Source organism: Leuciscus leuciscus (genome assembly GCF_965113295.1).
Source record: "Leuciscus leuciscus genome assembly, chromosome: 7".
Lineage (NCBI taxonomy): Eukaryota > Metazoa > Chordata > Actinopteri > Cypriniformes > Leuciscidae > Leuciscus > Leuciscus leuciscus.
Window position 1 is genome coordinate 46,256,363 of NC_138731.1, and position 17,500 is coordinate 46,273,862.

The following is a 17,500-nucleotide window of genomic DNA, read 5'->3' on the forward strand; positions in this document are numbered from 1 at the left end:
CAGGGGTTCATAAGAGGGAAAATACATGTTCATCACAGATTATTATGAGCATCACAGATTATTATGAGCATCACAGATTATTATTATGAGCATCACAGATTATTATTATGAGCATCACAGATTATTATTATGAGCATCACAGATTATTATTATCAGCATCACAGATTATTATCAGCATCACAGATTATTATGAGCATCACAGATTATTATCAGCATCACAGATTGAGCGATGAATGAGAATCTGTACAAAAACACCTCATGCATTTAGTCATATATTAGATTATAGAATAGAATAGAATAGAATAGAATAGAATAGAATAGAATGAGGCATTTATATAGCGCTTTCTTATAGTAGACTATAGTAGAGCGCAACGTCAAATATTTCTGCTCCATTTTACATCATTCATTTTATGTGTCAGAATCACCCATTTTTTTACATGCATATTTAAATGAGAAGATTTTCAGACGTTTGAACCTCACATTCTTCAAAGAAATGGATGTGCTTTTAATTTCAAACCGGGAGGAAAGTTAAATACGCCAGCACACTTCTAGAGTTCAGAAGGTGTTTCTCTTACATGTACATCTTACACTATTAATATCTCTGTGGTTTAATTCCTGGATTAGCTAAACGATTATACTGTCGTGTTATCTTACTTCTTTCATAGCAAACCAGGCCTAATCTTAATGAGTTATTAATGCCTACGCAGAGGGTTTAGTAAAATTAGGTTGCATCTCTTAAACACCAGACGATAGTTTCATCCGACGCAGGAGTTGCTCGTCGCCCGGAGGCTAGAAGCGTACTTTACAGTGTGCATTTTATAAATGCACTGCAGATATTCATTTTCATGTAGTTGTTCATGTAAAGCTGAAGATTTAATTTCGGTCCCACTTGCATTACCAAACATAACTGCAAAATTAATGAGTGTTTTGAAGCTGGCTGGACTGAGTCTAAACTCAAAGCACTTCAGTGGATCCTCTCAGAAATAATACAACACTCCTCACTGTACATTCAGTTAACATTAGCTAATGCATGAACTAACAGTGTTTTCACCACATTTATTAATCTTTCTAATGTAAATGACATATTACGCCCCCTTTCACCAGATTTAATATAAATCTATGATGTCCCAGAATGTGTGTGTGTGAAATCTCAGCTCAAAATACCAGATCATTTATTATATCTTGTGTAATCATGTGTTCTGGGTTGGTAGAAGCACCGTAGACCCCTTATTAAACACGGAGAAACTCAGATTTTCATGATGTCAGCTTTAATACACGTTCATTTTAATTCATAGTGCATTAACTAATGTTAACAGATCTAACAAATGTATGTATTAGTAAACGTGACCCAAAAAACAGTCATGAGGGTCAAGATTTATACAACCTTCCTGTGAAGTGTTCGTCATTCAAGAACATCTGATAGTCCTAAAGACACTGTTATTCAAAACTGCATATTCTCAGCTAGTGCTATAGTTATATGTTTATTTGTATATCAGTACACATCGAAGTCTGACATTTGTTGGTTACATTGGAGCTTTGAGTCGCTTCCCAGCAAGCAATGTTGTGTTTAAAAGACGTCTGAGAGCGTCCAGACTCAGTCTAGGCTAAAACAGGACAACATCTGGGCTTTTATAGACGTCTAAACAGTCACAATATTAGACTAGTCATCAGATAACAAAGAAATGAGTGAAGAAATGAAACCAAACACCTTGTAATCACTGTTTACTTCGCTTACATGATGGAATATCAAACATCTCGCAAGATATTCTGGCAAAAACGACATGAAACAAAATTCAAGGTTATTTAGTCTAGAAGTGTGTTTCTCACAGCCGGACTATATCGGGTCTATAGTGATCTATAGTGAACAGAGACGGACTATATCGGGTCTATAGTGATCTATAGTGAACAGAGACGGACTATATCGGGTCTATAGTGATCTATAGTGAACACAGACGGACTATATCGGGTCTATAGTGATCTATAGTGAACACAGACGGACTATATCGGGTCTATAGTGAACACAGACGGTGAGATGACGGACACACTGTAAAACATGCCTTTCTTACTCAGTATTTTTGTCTTGTTTCCAGTCCAAATGACTAAATAATCTTAAAGGGTTACTCCACCGAAAGATGAAAATTCTGTCATCATATACTCACTCTCATGTTGTTTCAAACCTGTATGAATTTCTTTCTTCTGCTGAACAGAAAGGAAGACATTTAGAAGAATGTCAGTAACCAGACAGTTTTAGATACCATTGACTTCCATAGTAGGAAAAAAATATACTATGGAAGTCAATGGTATCTAAAACTGTCTGGTTACTGACATTCTTCTAAATGTCTTCCTTTCTGTTCAGCAGAAGAAAGAAATTCATACAGGTTTGAAACAACATGAGGGTGAGTATATGATGACAGAATTTTCATTTTTCAGTGGAGTATCCCTTTAAATCAAGATGGATTTGCTAAAGTCGTAAAATGCCATTAGATATTACCAGTATGTCTTGTTTTCTGGGGGGGGGGGGGGGGGAGTTAAAAACTCACTAAATGAAGTGAGTTTTTGCTGAAAACAAGCACAATTATCTGCCAATGCGGTCAGAAACATAAACCTAATTCAAATGGAAAACAAGATTATTGTTCTTCCCGCATTGGCAGATCGTTTAGCTTGTTTTCAGCAAAAACTCACTTCATTTAGATTTTCCGCCCCAGAAAAGTAGACATAATGTCTAATGGCATTCTCTAGTAAATGCTTCTTGATTTAAGATTTTGTAGATATTTGGACTGGAAACAAGACGAAAATACTGAGTCAGAAAACTTGTATTTTGTTTGCAGTGTGTTGCTTGCTGGGTTCCTCCTGTTGAAGCCGTCCGGTCAGAGCTCATCTGGAGGATCACACGAGGCCCAGGACGCGAGCGGCCCACCACCGGCACGGCATGATGACCCGGCACACCGGCCGGCACCCGTGGTAGTTATAGGGCCACGGCCAGTAGCCTCCGTGTGGCTCACACACACGCTCGCAATGTGTGTGACTGCGGTGGCATTCGGTACAGCAGATCCCACGGTGGTCCAGCATGGGGTCGAACACCATGTGGCCTTCAGAACCCTCCTGAGTCTGCTGGAGAGGAGAGGACATCAATGGTGAGACAGGCACTGATTCTGATTCACTCGCAGCGTACATTTAAAAACATAGTTCTTCCTTCTAAGACTGATGTGTTCGTCTTGTGTTGCAGTTTTGTTAAGTGGCCCGGATTCTAATACGGACATACTGTTCATACGGTACGCCATCTTTCAGGTTTGGGGTCGGCTGCATGTTAGTGGGCGTGTCTGAAAGGTAGGGGGCGTGTCAAGAGTTAGTGGGTGTGTCTGAAAGGTAGGGGGTGTGTCAAGAGTTAGTGGGCGTGTCTGAAAGGTTGGGTGAGTGTCAAGAGTTAGTGGGCGTGTCTGAAAGGTAGGGGGCATGTCAAGAGTTAGTGGGCGTGTCTGAAAGGTAGGGGGCATGTCAAGAGTTAGTGGGCGTGTCTGAAAGGTAGGCGGCGTGTCAAGAGTTAGTGGGCGTGTCTGAAATGTAGGGGGCGTGTCAAGAGTTAGTGGGCGTGTGTGAAAGGTAGGGGGCGTGTCAAGAGTTAGTGGGCGTGTCTGAAAGGTAGGGGGCTTTTTACGACTTTTTTATTGTTTCTGAAAGAGTCTCTTCTGCTCACCTGGGCTGCATTTATTTGATCAAAAATACAGTAAAAATTGTGAAATATTATTACAATGTAAAATTACGGTTTTCTATGTCAATATACAGTAAAGTGTAATTTATTCCTGTGATCAAAGCTGAATTTTCAGCATCATTACTCCAGTCTTCAGTGTCACATGATCCTTCAGAAATCATTCTAATATGATGATTTGATGCTCAAGAAACATTTATGATTATTATCAGTGTTGAAATGATTAATAATGAAGGCACTGCTCACGTGATAAGGGTTCTCCGGGTTATACTCGGGCCGTTCGTCCTCTCTGACTGAACTTGTGGAGTTTCGACGTCTCGTTTGTTGCTGGTTTGATCCTCCGGTACTCTGTCTCCTCACTCGCGTCACACTTCTCCTCTTCCTCAGTGCTAAAGAGAGAGACATGTCTAAGCTGTAGATGGTAATGACGTCATGCACTAATGCCACGGTCACCGAGTAACTGCATTCACTGCTTCTGATTTGCCTGAAATGTATTTGTATCTGAAAACATGTTTATGTGCTTTGAGTGGCTCACGGCTCATGAACTATTAATCGTACAATATAAAGATTAATGCTTTAATCAGAGAATTACCTTGACATTTGTCATTGCTCTTCGTGTGTTGCAGGTTTATTGAGTAGAAATATGAAGTACCTCTGGAGTTCGCAGGATGATGCCAGTAAATGGGAAGATCTCCACAGAATCTCAGTATTTCAGGGCTCAGAAAACTGCTGTCCTTCAGCGGCTCATCAGACGCAATCCAAACCAGAGACGCCACGTCAGATTTCACTGCAACATTGTCTTCCTCCTATTGGAAATTAAAACATAACCGATGATTGAACACTGAATACTAGAACTTCTTCCTCTTCCTGGCTTTAAGGTATATATGTATACATTAAATACATTTGCGATCAGTGTTTGCAATCAGATTCCATCCTGCTTGAGCCGGAAAGGTGGTGGGCGTGCCTGAAAAGTAGGGGGCGTGATGAAAGTTAGTGGGCGTGCCTGAAAGATGGTGGGCGTGTCGGAAGGTAGTAGGCGTGTCCAAGGTTAGAGGGTGTGTCCAGGGCCGGTTCTAGACATTAGGAGGCCCTAGGCAAAATTCATGTTGGAGGCCCCCCACCCCCAATAAAAAAAACACTTGAAACAAATATGATTCCTAACCTTTTTATTTATACAACATTTCATTTTAAAAGCAGTATATTTTTACTTACACAGTACATAAGTTTGGACACATTACTATTTTTAATGTTTTTGAAAGAAGTCTCTTATGCTCATCAAGCCTGGATTTATTTGATCAAAAATACAGAAAAATAATATAGTGAAATATTATTAAAATTTAAAATAATGGTTTTCTATTTTACTATACTTTATATTTCTGTGATGCAAAGCTGAATTTAGTGTCACGTGATCCTTCAGAAAACTTTATAATATTCTGATTTATTATCAAATGTTAGAAATGGTGCTTAAAGGAGAAGTTCACTTTTAAAATGAAAATTCTGTCATCATATACTCACCCTCATGTTGTTTCAAACCTGTATGAATTTCTTTCTTCTGCTGAACACAAAGGAAGATATTTAGAAGAATGTCAGTAACCAGACAGTTTTTGGGTCCCATTGACTTCCATAGTAGGAAAAAAATATACTATGGAAGTCAATGGGACCCAAAAACTGTCTGGTTACTGACATTCTTCTAAATATCTTCCTTTGTGTTCAGCAGAAGAAAGAAATTTATACAGGTTTGAAACAACATGACGGTGAGTATATGATGACAGAATTTTCATTTTAAAAGTGAACTTCTCCTTTAATATTTATTTTATAACCTGTGATACTTTTTTTCAGGATTTTTGATTATTAAAAAGTGGTTTTAAAAAAGTCTTCACTATCACTTTTTATGTTTAACACATCCTTGCTGAATATTCCTGTTTTTTTCTGTATTTTTGATCAAATAAATGCAGGCTTGTAGAGCATAATAATAAACTTCTTTCAAAAACATTAAAAATAGTAATGGGTCCAGACTTTTACCGGTAGGCTACTGTATGTACATATTAATCAAACTTTATCTAAGGTAATCTCTTTTTTGTTTAATGAAGATGTTATTGTTGTTGTTGTTATTTTGCTGTTTTATTCAATTTATTCACAGTTCCAGAATCCCACTTCAGTAGATGAGCATAAGTGCTTTTATATTGCATTGCTACCTTAAATATGCTATACACAAATCAAGTGGAAGAGAAAGACACGATCGCTACTGAGCAGAAAAAAATATATAAACTGATATTATTGGCGTAATGTCAGGGTATAATCTAATCATCAGCAGAATTTAGAAGATAGACCCATAGATATGAGATCCTTTATTTGAAACATTTAAAAATGTTGTAGTGTGTTGGCTTTTTAACTTAGAATACAGACGTCTTGTCTTTTAATTTTGTAGCTTTTTTACTAGTCAGCTCCCGACGCGATGTTATTCATTGTACGCGCAAATTCAAAGCGTCGCGTCTGGGCACGTTAATGACGCTCGCGCTCTTTTAAACTCGTAATAAAGCGGTGAATGATTTTTCCAGAAATGACGCTGATCTACAGTACAAGTTTATATTTAGAATACATTGCAATCACTCCAAAATAGATGACGACAACTCACACACCTGCATTATGAGCTGTGCTTCTTTGTGTGCTTATTAGGCTTTTGCCTCGCAGCACCTGATGGATGCGTTCGTTACACATACTTTCAGAAGCCGGCACCCGCTTTGTAACGGACACATTCATTTGGTTTAACTGCAGTAATGTAACAGTCTATGGTTAAGATAAACATCGTCACTATTTTTAGGTAATTAATAAATATTGAAATAAATTGTAGATGGGACATTTGTATTTTTTTTTTTTTTTTTTTTTTTTTTCTGTCCCTCTGTCTGGGCCCCATCCCGCCAATCGGGCCCTAGGCACGTGCCTAGTTTGCCTTTGCGTTAATCCGGCTCTGGGTGTGTCTACAGGTAGTGGGCGTGCCTGAAAAGTAGGGGGTGTGTCAAAAGGTAGTGGGCGTGCCTGAAAGATAGTGGGCGTGCCGAAAGTTAGTGGGCGTGCCTGAAAGGTAGTGGGCGTGTCCAAAGGTAGTGGGCATGTAAAAAGTTAGTGGGTGTGTCAAACGTTAGGGGACGTGTCTGAAAAATAGGGGGCGTGTTTTAAAGGTAGTGGGCGTGTCAAACGTTAGGGGACGTGTCTGAAAGATAGGGGGCGCGTTTTAAAGGTAGTGGGCGTGTCAAACGTTAAGGGACGTGTCTGAAAGATAGGGGGGCGTGTTTTAAAGGTAGTGGGCGTGTCAAACATTAGGGGACGTGTCTGAAAGATAGGGGGTGTGTTTTAAAAGGTAGTGGGGGTGTCAAACGTTAGGGGACGTGTCTGAAAGATAGGGAGCGTGTTTTAAAGGTAGTGGGCGTGTCAAACGTTAGGGGACGTGTCTGAAAGATAGGGGGCGTGTTTTAAAGGTAGTGGGTGTGTCAAACGTTAGGGGACGTGTCTGAAAGATGGGGGCGTGTTTTAAAGGTAGTGGGCGTGTCAAACGTTAGGGGACGTGTCTGAAAGATAGGGGGTGTGTTTTAAAAGGTAGTGGGTGTGTTCAAATATTAGGGAGCATGTCTGAAAGGTAGAGGGCATGTCAAACATTAGGGGGCGTGTCTGAAAGGTAGGGGGCATGTCAAACATTAGGGGGCGTGTCAAAAGGTTGTGGATGTGTCGAACGTTAGTGGGCGTGTCTGAAAGGTAGGGGCGTGTTGAATGTTAGTGGGCGTGTCTGAAAGGTAGGGGGGCTGTTGAACGTTAGTGGGCGTGTCTGAAAGGTAGGGGGCGTGCTAAAAGGGTTAGTGGGCGTGTCTGAAAGGTAGGGGGCGTGCTAAAAGGGTTAGTGGGCGTGTCTGAAAGGTAGGGGGTGTGCTAAAATGTCTTTGAGATTGGTTGTGAAAACTGCCTGTAAGGGTGTGGGCGGGGTTAGGGCATTGTTTACGCCCATTACTCCGACCTGCAGCTAACCCTGTCTCAGAATAAAAAGACCTATATTGTTGTGTTGGTGTGGTCGCTAATAGTTATCGTTATAGTTATCGTCCCTTGTGTGATCCTGACATAAAAGCATCGGCTCAACCAATGAGGACTACCTGTTTGACAGACAGCAAATCACACACTTCAGCTGTTTATTTCCAGCCAGAATTACAGACAATTACCTTTCATTTAGCTCGATAAAGGTTTTATCCTTATTTAATCAGCTATCTTATTTATTCATGTAGCTTTTGATTCATGAAACATGATAAACATGTAGATTAATTTCTGCAGGACTATTTTTAGACATCAATTTCATTCATATTTCATCAAAGTGAAATACACTTGATACTGTCAAAATAGCTACTAAATATGCAGAGCAACGGCTGGCTTTTACAGTTACTGAATGACCCTGAGAGAGTGATGAATCGGGCACATAATGGAGATAATGGCAGTTCTCACCTCAGAAAGTTCAGATCTGACTTGTGATTTGATGTAACACTTCTCTTTCCCAGGAAACTTGACCGCTGTAATGCCCTGTGAATGAGGCCGGAAGAATGCTGTCATTTGGAGAGTATCTCTGGAATACGATGAACAGGTTTATCATCCGCTACTCACAGCTTTAAAGTCTCGCACTTCCACAGTTTTGGCGTCTCCAGCATCAGAGTAGTGTTCGGTCATCTCTATATCGATGTAGTGAGCGCTGATCGCCTGTGGACACCAGCACACTAAACTCACACATCTCCACAGTAAAACACTGCTGGGTTACTCATGTTGGGTCACTGTGTTGAGTTACTCATGTTGGGTCACTGTGTTGAGTTATTCTCCAAACATGTTGGGTCATTTCTAGTAATAACCCGGCTGTTGGGTTAAATACGTATGTTGTATGAACACTTGCGTAATTCGAATTTAAGTATTAATTATGTATATTTACATTAAATTCTAGACTCCCCAATATTTAGTTTTTTAATTATTTCTTAAGACATATTTATTGTTTTATACATATAAACAATCTGTATTTGAAAACAAAGTGTATTTTATTAATTAAAATAATGCCATGAATAAAAATAAATAGTTAACTTAACTGTTGGGTTACTCTTAACCCAACTGGCTTTTAACCCAACGCAGTGGGAAGCTGCTATACCCCCCCCCCCCCCCCATTGTTGGGTTACTCATTGGGTTATTTTTAACCCAACATTATTAACTGATTAGATGTCAAAGGGAAAAGGAAACGCTTCCAAATTGTGTGTATTATTGGCTAAATATGTCAAATGAAACAGCTAAATATATAATATTAGCTGTAATAATGCATTTATTGTGTGACATGCTTTCTTTTGTCCATTAAACAGTTTTAGAGAACCACTGCTATCATCCCTATAAACCATAATATTCCTGCATTATTAGTTCTGCTGGTCGTCTGACTGGTCGTGTGTGTTTCTCGGCCGCTGGTGTGTGTTTGCACTGTTCACACTGCGTGATTATAACCCAGCACACACACACACACACACACACACACACACACACACACACACACACACACACACACACACACACACACACACACACACACACACACACACACACACCGCTCTGTTTGCCAGATTCCAGAGGTGTGCCTGAAATCAATGCCCTCTATTGATCATTCCTGACACTTTCCTGAGACAAACTGCATTTAAATATTTCCACTTCAGGCTCAGACTCAGTGCACGTGTGCTTCAAACATCGACACGTCTGCACTTTTGCTTCAGGATGCCGTTCGAGAGAACACTGGGAAAAACGCTGGAGCGTGGGATATTAAAATACAGCAGTGTTACTGAATCCCCCACACGACTGCATGCAAATTAAACCCAAAACACAGAACAATTTGTTGCACATCATGAAGAACAAATAGTCCACGGTAAAAGTGTGTTTATGGTCACACAGCAGCGTCTTCGCATTACTGCATCGGGTTCTGCTTTGATTTGCCTTCAAACTTACACTTTTTTACAGTGCAGAATTTGGCAGACACTCGCAAAAGTGGTATTTGTGTGCATTATATTGCACTTACTTTAAGCTAAAACACTTTAGACTGCTAATGATTGTCGACCTACTTCTTTTTCCGTGACTTTCCACAGGTAAAAAGCTCCGACGCCTCCGAACAGCAGAAGAGCGGCTCCTGCGATGAAGACGAAGACCAGCGTCCTCCTGAGACGCGTGAACCCTCCAGGCTTCAGGATCATGTCACTGTAAGCCTGATATACACACACATATACACACAAACATGAAGTATAATAGAGTTATAATGTGAAGAAATGCCTTAAAGATAAAGGGAACGCCGTTTACCTCAACGGGAGCTTTTCCTGGTGTTTCCTCCATGGTGTTCTGGCGTCTACTGAAAGCAAAGCTCTGTGACTTTCTGCAGCTTCTCTCGAGTTTCTGTCATCTAGGTGAGAGAGAAGAAAAATTCAGGGAAAATAAACAAGATCCCGGAGAAACTCAAGACTGGAATTCCTCTCCTGGGACGTCCTGTGGCTTGAGAAAACATTGGACTGAGACACATGATTTAGGCCATTCATGCGCGTCTGAAATGAACTCATGTAAATTGACGGGCAAAAGCAGGCCTGAATTCACTCTATTAGTTTCACTGTAAATCCATGAGACGCTTTCAGCAAAGTTAAGAAATGTGCCCCAGTTTAACCAGTTAGATCTGATCTCATCTATGTGCACATCACATCCGCTCGCTCCCATGAATAGAAATATAGTAAACTGATTAATGCAGAATATTAAAAATGTATGCTTTAAATATAGCAGTGTTACAGAATTCCCCTTCTGACTATATGCATGAAACTAAACCCAAACACAGGACAGTTTGCTGCACATCAAGAAGAACAAATAGTCCACGGTAAAGATGTGTTCATGGTGACACACAGATTCTTTGTTTCCATCCGTTTCACTGGAATTCACTGTAAAATCACGGGAGGCTTTTGAAAGGACATTTTTTATTCCAACTCAGCAAAGGCAAATAATATTCCTCAGTTTTACTAGGGTTACATCTGAGCTCATTTACAGCTGAAACTGGAGAAATTAGAATATCGTGCAAAAGTTCATGTATTTCAGTCATTCCAATTAAAAGGTGAAACTAATATATTTAGTATATATAACAATATACATATGCATGATTATATTTTTCAGAGGGCCGACATTTCTGTATTTAAAATTCTTTTTTTTGACTGATTTCATGTAATATTCAAATTTTCTGAGATTTTGAATTTGGGGTTTTCATAAGCTGTAATATTCTAACTTTTGCATGATATTATTATTATTTTTTTTAACGTTTTTTTGAGTTTCACCTGTATGTGCACTCGCCATCAAAAGTCCTTCTCATGACTTTTTCACGTTAGAATAATGATGTGTGAGATTCAGTTGTGGATGAAGTGTATGTCGATATTTATTGTTGTACACATAGATACTGAAGTCTGAAAATTTCAGTCTGATAATAAAGTATTATATCATATCATCATATCAATAAACAGAAATGGCGTAAATGGGAATGATGAAAACATGACACAAATGAAATCTCTTATATTTGATCTTCGTCTGGATTTCAGCTCATTCTGGACATTCATCAGGAGAAACGTGATCTTTGACCTCACTTCATCTGGCAAAGTTCAACTTTTTTAATATAATGCCATTTGAAAATGTATATGACGAAACTGAATTGTGTGCATTCTATGCAAAAGATTCTATTCTTCCTCAGCATTTTTGTCAGAAAAACTTGTTTTCCCTTTGAATTGTGATTATTTTTCTCCATTGGCTGATATTATTTCTTGTTTAAAGCACAAACTCATTTTAATGCAGTTTTTTAGAAAACAAACTCAATATCTTCAGTCATTGTTCTCCGGTAAATGTGTCTTGATTTAAGAAAGTTTAGATATTTGTGCTGGAAAACAATGAGGAAGAACATAATTAATAGTTCAGATCAAAAGGTTTATAAGATCATAAATATTTTCACTGGTTTCATCAAGGATACAAAACACTGTAGATTTGATCATAACTTATTTTATTCATCATGTTTTTTAATTTCTTAGAAAGAAACAACTGGTGTAAGTAAATGTTATAAAAGTGCTAACATTTGCAGCTTTAAAAAAATGACATTTCATGTGTTACAGTGCGACCAAAGTGACGAACACAATCACATTAGAATCATCCAAAACATGCCATGAGAAAAAACAGGTAATATTGTTAAAAATATATAGATTTTTATGTACAAAACATCAATGCAGTCAAAGATAAAGTATGTACAGCAATTTGGACTTTGAGGTTATATCTCAGAATTTTTACTTTTTGTCCCAAAATTCTGTTTATATCTCCAATTTTTTACTTTTTGTCCCAAAATTCTGTTTATATCTCCAATTTTTTACTTTTTGTCCCAAAATTCTGTTTATATCTCCAATTTTTTACTTTTTGTCCCGGAATTCTGAGTTTATATCTCTGAATTTGGACTTTTTGTCCCGGAATTGTGAGTTTATATCTCGGAATTTGGACTTTTTGTCCCGGAATTGTGAGTTTATATCTCGGAATTTGGACTTTTTGTCCCAGGATTGTGAGTTTATATCTCGGAATTTGGACTTTTTGTCCCGGAATTCTGAGTTTATATCTTGGAATTTTTACCTTTTGTCACGGACTTCTGAGTTTATATCTTGGAATTTTTACCTTTTGTCACGGACTTCTGAGTTTATATCTTGGAATTTTTACCTTTTGTCCTGGAATTCTGAGTTTATATCTAGGAAATTGGACTTTTCATCACAGGATTGTGAGTTTATATCTCGGAATTTGGACTTTTTGTCCCGGAATTCTGAGTTTATATCTTGGAATTTTTACCTTTTGTCACGGACTTCTGAGTTTATATCTTGGAATTTTTACCTTTTGTCCTGGAATTCTGAGTTTATATCTAGGAAATTGGACTTTTCATCACAGAATTCTGAGTTTATATCTCATAATTTTGCCTTTTTGTCCCGGAATTATGAGTTTATATCTTGGAATTTTTACCTTTTGTCCTGGAATTCTGAGTTTATATCTAGGAAATTGGACTTTTCATCACAGAATTCTGAGTTTATATCTCATAATTTTGCCTTTTTGTCCCGGAATTATGAGTTTATATCTTGGAAATTGGACTTTTCGTCACGGAATTCTGAGTTTATATCTCAGAATTTTTACTTTTTGTCCCGGAATTCTGAGTTTATATCTCGGAATTTTGACTTTTTGTCCCGGAATTCTGAGTTAATATATCAGAATTTTGACTTTTTGTTCCAGGAATTCTGAGTTTATATCTCACAATCTGGACTTTTTGTCATGAGGATGAGGTTCTGTCTCAGACTGAGTCTGTGAATCTGGTGGGACTTTGTGTGTTGATGGGTTTGGTGGAGTGTGTGTGTGTGTCCTCAGTGTCTCGTCTCCTCTGAGACTGTGAATCTGTGTGTGTGATGGGTTTGGTGGAGTGTGTGTGTGTGAACAGGTGTGTGTCCTCAGTGTCTCGTCTCTGTCTCTGAGACTGAGGAGAGCAGATGTGTATGTAATCACACTGACTCTGCTGGTCTTCTGTGAGGCTGTGTAAGACCACGCTCCTGGGCGTGTGTGTGTCCGAGCTCCTGGGCGTGTGTCTGTCCGAGCTCCGGGTCCTTGTGAAGGTCGAGAGGTGTCTAATGTTCCCGCTGGTTCTGCTGACCGACGGGCTCCAGCACCGGTCCGAGTGGCCCAGGATCCTGCATTCACTGGTACAGGCCCACAGACCTGGGAAAACACCGTTTGGCACTGATTACTACACATTTAGTCAAACTTCACAGGGATGAACAGGAGAATAACTGCAGTTCATCAGTTATGAGGCACATTCAGAAGCAGCTCTACAGAAGACAATAGAGTCAGTTTTAGTTCAGGTCGAACCTTCATCTGTATGGAATCTCGTTTCTGCCACCGAATAAAACAATAAAAAGCATTTACAACTTTTTTTTCCCCTCAACTTTTCTCAGAATTGAGTTTAAATATTGTATAATATTATTATATGATATATTATATAAGATATATATCCTCAGGATTACGGGAAAAAAGTCAGAATTGTGAGATGTTAACAATATGTACTTTTTAATTACCCATTTTATTTATTTATTCAGTGAAATGAGCTTCCACAAAAATGGAATTGATACAATTCTCACAATTTGGACTTTTTCCCAGAAATATGATTTTATATCTCACAATTTGGACTTTTTGTCTCGGAATTCTGAGTTTATATCTCAGAATTTTTACTTTATGAAACTGTAATGAAATTTGTACAGTACATTTATTTACTGTACTGTAATTGATAGTTTACTGTATTGTGTTGCATAATGATGAGTTCATCTTTGGTATTTGAACTATTCTTCTGTAGTGCTTCTCATCTACTGTAAGATCATTTTACGGTAGTGTATTGAAAATTAATTTTTCCTAAAGCTCATTGTTATAAGAGGTTTTTGTTACAGTGTTATGAACTGATCTTCAGCATTAACACACTCTCCAGCTCTATCAGTGCTAGTATGAAGCTCAACCTCGGTTTCCCAGAGCTTAACAAGACTGCACTAGAAACAAACTGACCTTGACATGAACCGATCTAATCTGAGCATCTCTGTACTGTAACTGCAAGCCGACTCAAGGTTTGCCTGACTAATCCACACGACACCTCATTAACTCATGATCCTGTACAAGATAAGTGCCTTATATACAGTCACACCAAAGATTACTCACCAGATATAATGTTTAATATTGTTTAGCTAGTGTGTGCAGGACACTACAGTTCATTTATGTAAGTGAGGAGAGCAAAATAAAGAAAACTGAGACATATTATACCCTAATATTCTTCATACAGGGACTACCAGTGACATTTATATACATTTGGGACCAAAAATGATTGGGACACTTTGAGCTGATCATGTTTTGCTGAAGTGTTTTGTCTTTAATTGCTAATGCTCTTTTTACACACAGACTGAACAAAATGAAGCATTGCTTGGTGATTGGTTGAGCTAAACTGGTATTATCTAATTGTGTAGTTAAATTTAACAGCTGACAGATATTCAACATAATTCATGTGTGAGACAGTCTAACAGAAGGACGGACAAAACCAGTCAAATATCAGCTGAGTTCTGCTCATATTTTATTACCGTTTTCTAAACTATAGCGAATAAACTGATAATGTGAGAAATGTTGAAGGTGTGTGAATAAGTTTTGGTTTGACTGTATATACTGTATATTTGTATGTGTGTGTGTTTATTTTTTAAATAAGAGCAAGCATGTGTGTGTGTCAGATGAGCTCTCACCTTTATATGAGGTGTAGTCCTTCTTGAGTCCTTCACTGATGTCAGAATCACTGTCATTGACGTCACTGTCTCCTTTCCCACTGTCTTTCCCGCTGATCTGAGGATCTCGGACCGCGATGGTCATCATGGAGTTTCCCTTCCACACCGTGACCGGGCGAGCGCTGTCTCTGCCGTAACCCGGGAGAGTGGAGTATCCCTGTGGAGAACCAGAACAATGGCTCATCCTCGTGAGGGAGAGGAATAATGACAGTTTCATTTTCTTGAGTAACGGTTTATGCATTCACACTTCTGAGTTCTTCACTCACAATGTTCTTTGTTGGTATTCTCTTCTACACATGCATCACTCCGAAGTCTGTGACTGTTGCACTCTTGTTTTATTTTTGCATCCCTTGCCATGAACCTTTTTATTTGAAGAACAGCTAAAGACTTTTTGTCCCGGAATTCTGAGTTTATATCTCACAATATGGACTTTTTGTCCTGGAATTCTGAGTTTATATCTCACAATTTGGACTTTTTGTCCCGGAATTCTAGTTTATGTCCCGGAATTCTGAGTTTATATCTCACAACTTGGACTTTTTGTCCCGGAATTCTGAGTTTATGTCCTGGAATTCTGAGTTTATATCTCACAATTTGGACTTTTTGTCCCGGAATTTTGAGTTTATATCTCACAATTTGGACTTTTTGTCCCGGAATTCTAGTTTATTTCCCGGAATTCTGAGTTTATATCTCACAACTTGGACTTTTTGTCCCGGAATTCTGAGTTTACGTCCCGGAATTCTGAGTTTATATGTCACAATTTGGACTTTCTGTTTCCGGAATTCTGAGTTTATATCTCACAATTTGGACTTTTTGAGTTATTATCTCTATCTCTCTCTCTCTCTCTCTCTCTCACACACACACACACACACACACACACACACACACACACACACACACACACACACACACTCTCTCTCTCTCTCTCTCTCTCACACACACACACACACACACACACACACACACACACACACACACACACACACACACACACACACACTCTCTCTCTCTCTCACTCTCTCTCACACACACACACACTTTCTCTCTCTCTCTCTCACACACACACACACACACACACACACACACACACACACACTCTCTATCTCTCTCACAGACGCACACACACACACACACACACACACACACACACACACACACACACACACACACACACACACACACACACACACACACTCTCTCTCTCTCTCTCTCTCTCTCTCACACACACACACACACTCTCTCTCTCTCTCTCTCTCTCTCACTCTCTCTCACACACACACACTTTCTCTCTCTCTCACTCACACACACACACGCACACACACACTTACATCTATGTCCCCTGCCACGCTCCTGTAAGAGCTCTTGAAGGTGTGTGTGGTGTCGGTGAACACTTCCCCGGTCGCCTGAACACTGTTGTGGAGTTTCTCCGGAGAGCCGGAGTGAAGCGTGTGTGTGTGTGTTTCGAACACACTCGCGGTCCGGTTGGAGATGATGGAGACGGTGTTGGTGTCAGTCGAGTACGGAACATCCACCGTGTCTGGGAGGTCAGCGCGTCGCTTCTGAACGTTTTTGCGACTTTTACACAGTATATATGATAAAACCACCAGAAACAGCAGCGAGGAGCTCGTGAGGCCCGAGATCAAAACAAGCGTCCACTGTTCCGGTTCATCCTGTTCTCTTTCATCGTAGAAGTTCCCGTTGGCGGGCGCGGACTCGGTTAGAGTGAAGTGAACGGTGGCCGTTGAGGTCTGCGACGGGTGGCCGTTATCGTTAACCGTCACTACGACTCTCCACGTGTCGAACTCATCGTAAGCGATTTTGCGATTTATATATATTTCTCCCGTATTCGGATCGATCGCGAAACCGAAATCCCCTCCGTCGTAAAGTTTATAAGTGAGTTCTGCGTTCAGACCGGAGTCTGGGTCTTTAGCGGTGATTCGGGTCACGATGTACCCGACCGGCGCGTCTCTCGGCATCGCGATCTCTGCGGATCCGTTATTGAGAAGCGTTGGGTGCGTTATAACGGGCGCGTTATCGTTCTGATCAACTATATTGATAACGAGAACGGCGTTGTTGTGAAGTTGCGGCCATCCTCTGTCGCTCGCGTGCACCCGCAGATCCAGCCTCCGCGTGACCTCGTGATTGAAGCTTTGCAGCGCGTACACGTTTCCCGCCTGATTCATGATGGCGAACCGGGAAACGGTATTCGTGTCCGCGTCGAAAAGCTCGTAGGTTATTTCCCCGTTCAACCCGGAGTCCTGATCGCTGGCCAGAATCGTTGTGATGTACGTTCCTGGAAGTTGATTCTCCTCAATGAAACCTTCGTATATCTTAGCGCTGAATACCGGCGCGTTATCATTGACGTCGGTAAGCCGTATAACGTAGTGAGTAACGGTGCGTAACGACGGAACGCCAA

General features: G+C 39.8%; 2 protein-coding genes and 1 long non-coding RNA gene across 4 annotated transcripts in view; all 3 read right to left on the bottom strand.

Annotated features, from left to right (window-relative positions):
* Positions 1–1,470: 1,470 nt before the first annotated feature.
* On the bottom strand, positions 1,471–2,445 carry LOC309503805. The gene is made up of 2 exons (XR_014207873.1): positions 2,000–2,445; positions 1,471–1,845 (listed from the first exon to the last, which is right to left on the bottom strand). It is a non-coding gene; the product is annotated as an uncharacterized lncRNA (long non-coding RNA).
* A 100-nt stretch (positions 2,446–2,545) lies between these two features.
* cnmd (chondromodulin) lies at positions 2,546–10,507 on the bottom strand. Of its 2 annotated transcripts, none has more exons than XM_082176009.1 (7): positions 10,049–10,507; positions 9,817–9,957; positions 8,345–8,437; positions 8,189–8,263; positions 4,359–4,512; positions 3,953–4,095; positions 2,546–3,108 (listed from the first exon to the last, which is right to left on the bottom strand). In XM_082176009.1, exons 1-7 carry the CDS (start codon positions 10,079–10,081, stop codon positions 2,887–2,889), a joined length of 861 nt encoding a protein of 286 aa, XP_082032135.1. In that variant the 5' UTR covers positions 10,082–10,507; the 3' UTR covers positions 2,546–2,886. The 2 variants fall into 2 exon arrangements, with proteins under 2 accessions (XP_082032135.1, XP_082032134.1); XM_082176008.1 differs by having other exon boundaries at positions 2,546–3,111; positions 10,049–10,504.
* Positions 10,508–12,891: 2,384 nt separating this feature from the next.
* Positions 12,892–17,500, bottom strand: part of LOC309503267 (protocadherin 8) — a 6,032-nt gene continuing 1,423 nt past the window's right edge. The window contains exons 1-4 of the mRNA XM_082175982.1: positions 16,413–17,500; positions 15,049–15,244; positions 13,007–13,495; positions 12,892–12,921 (exon numbers count right to left, since the gene is read on the bottom strand). The exon at positions 16,413–17,500 is cut by the window's right edge and continues 1,423 nt beyond it. Coding sequence (XP_082032108.1) covers positions 13,077–13,495; positions 15,049–15,244; positions 16,413–17,500 — 1,703 coding nt within the window. The 3' untranslated portion in view covers positions 12,892–12,921; positions 13,007–13,076. The remainder of the gene's footprint in view (positions 12,922–13,006; positions 13,496–15,048; positions 15,245–16,412) is intronic.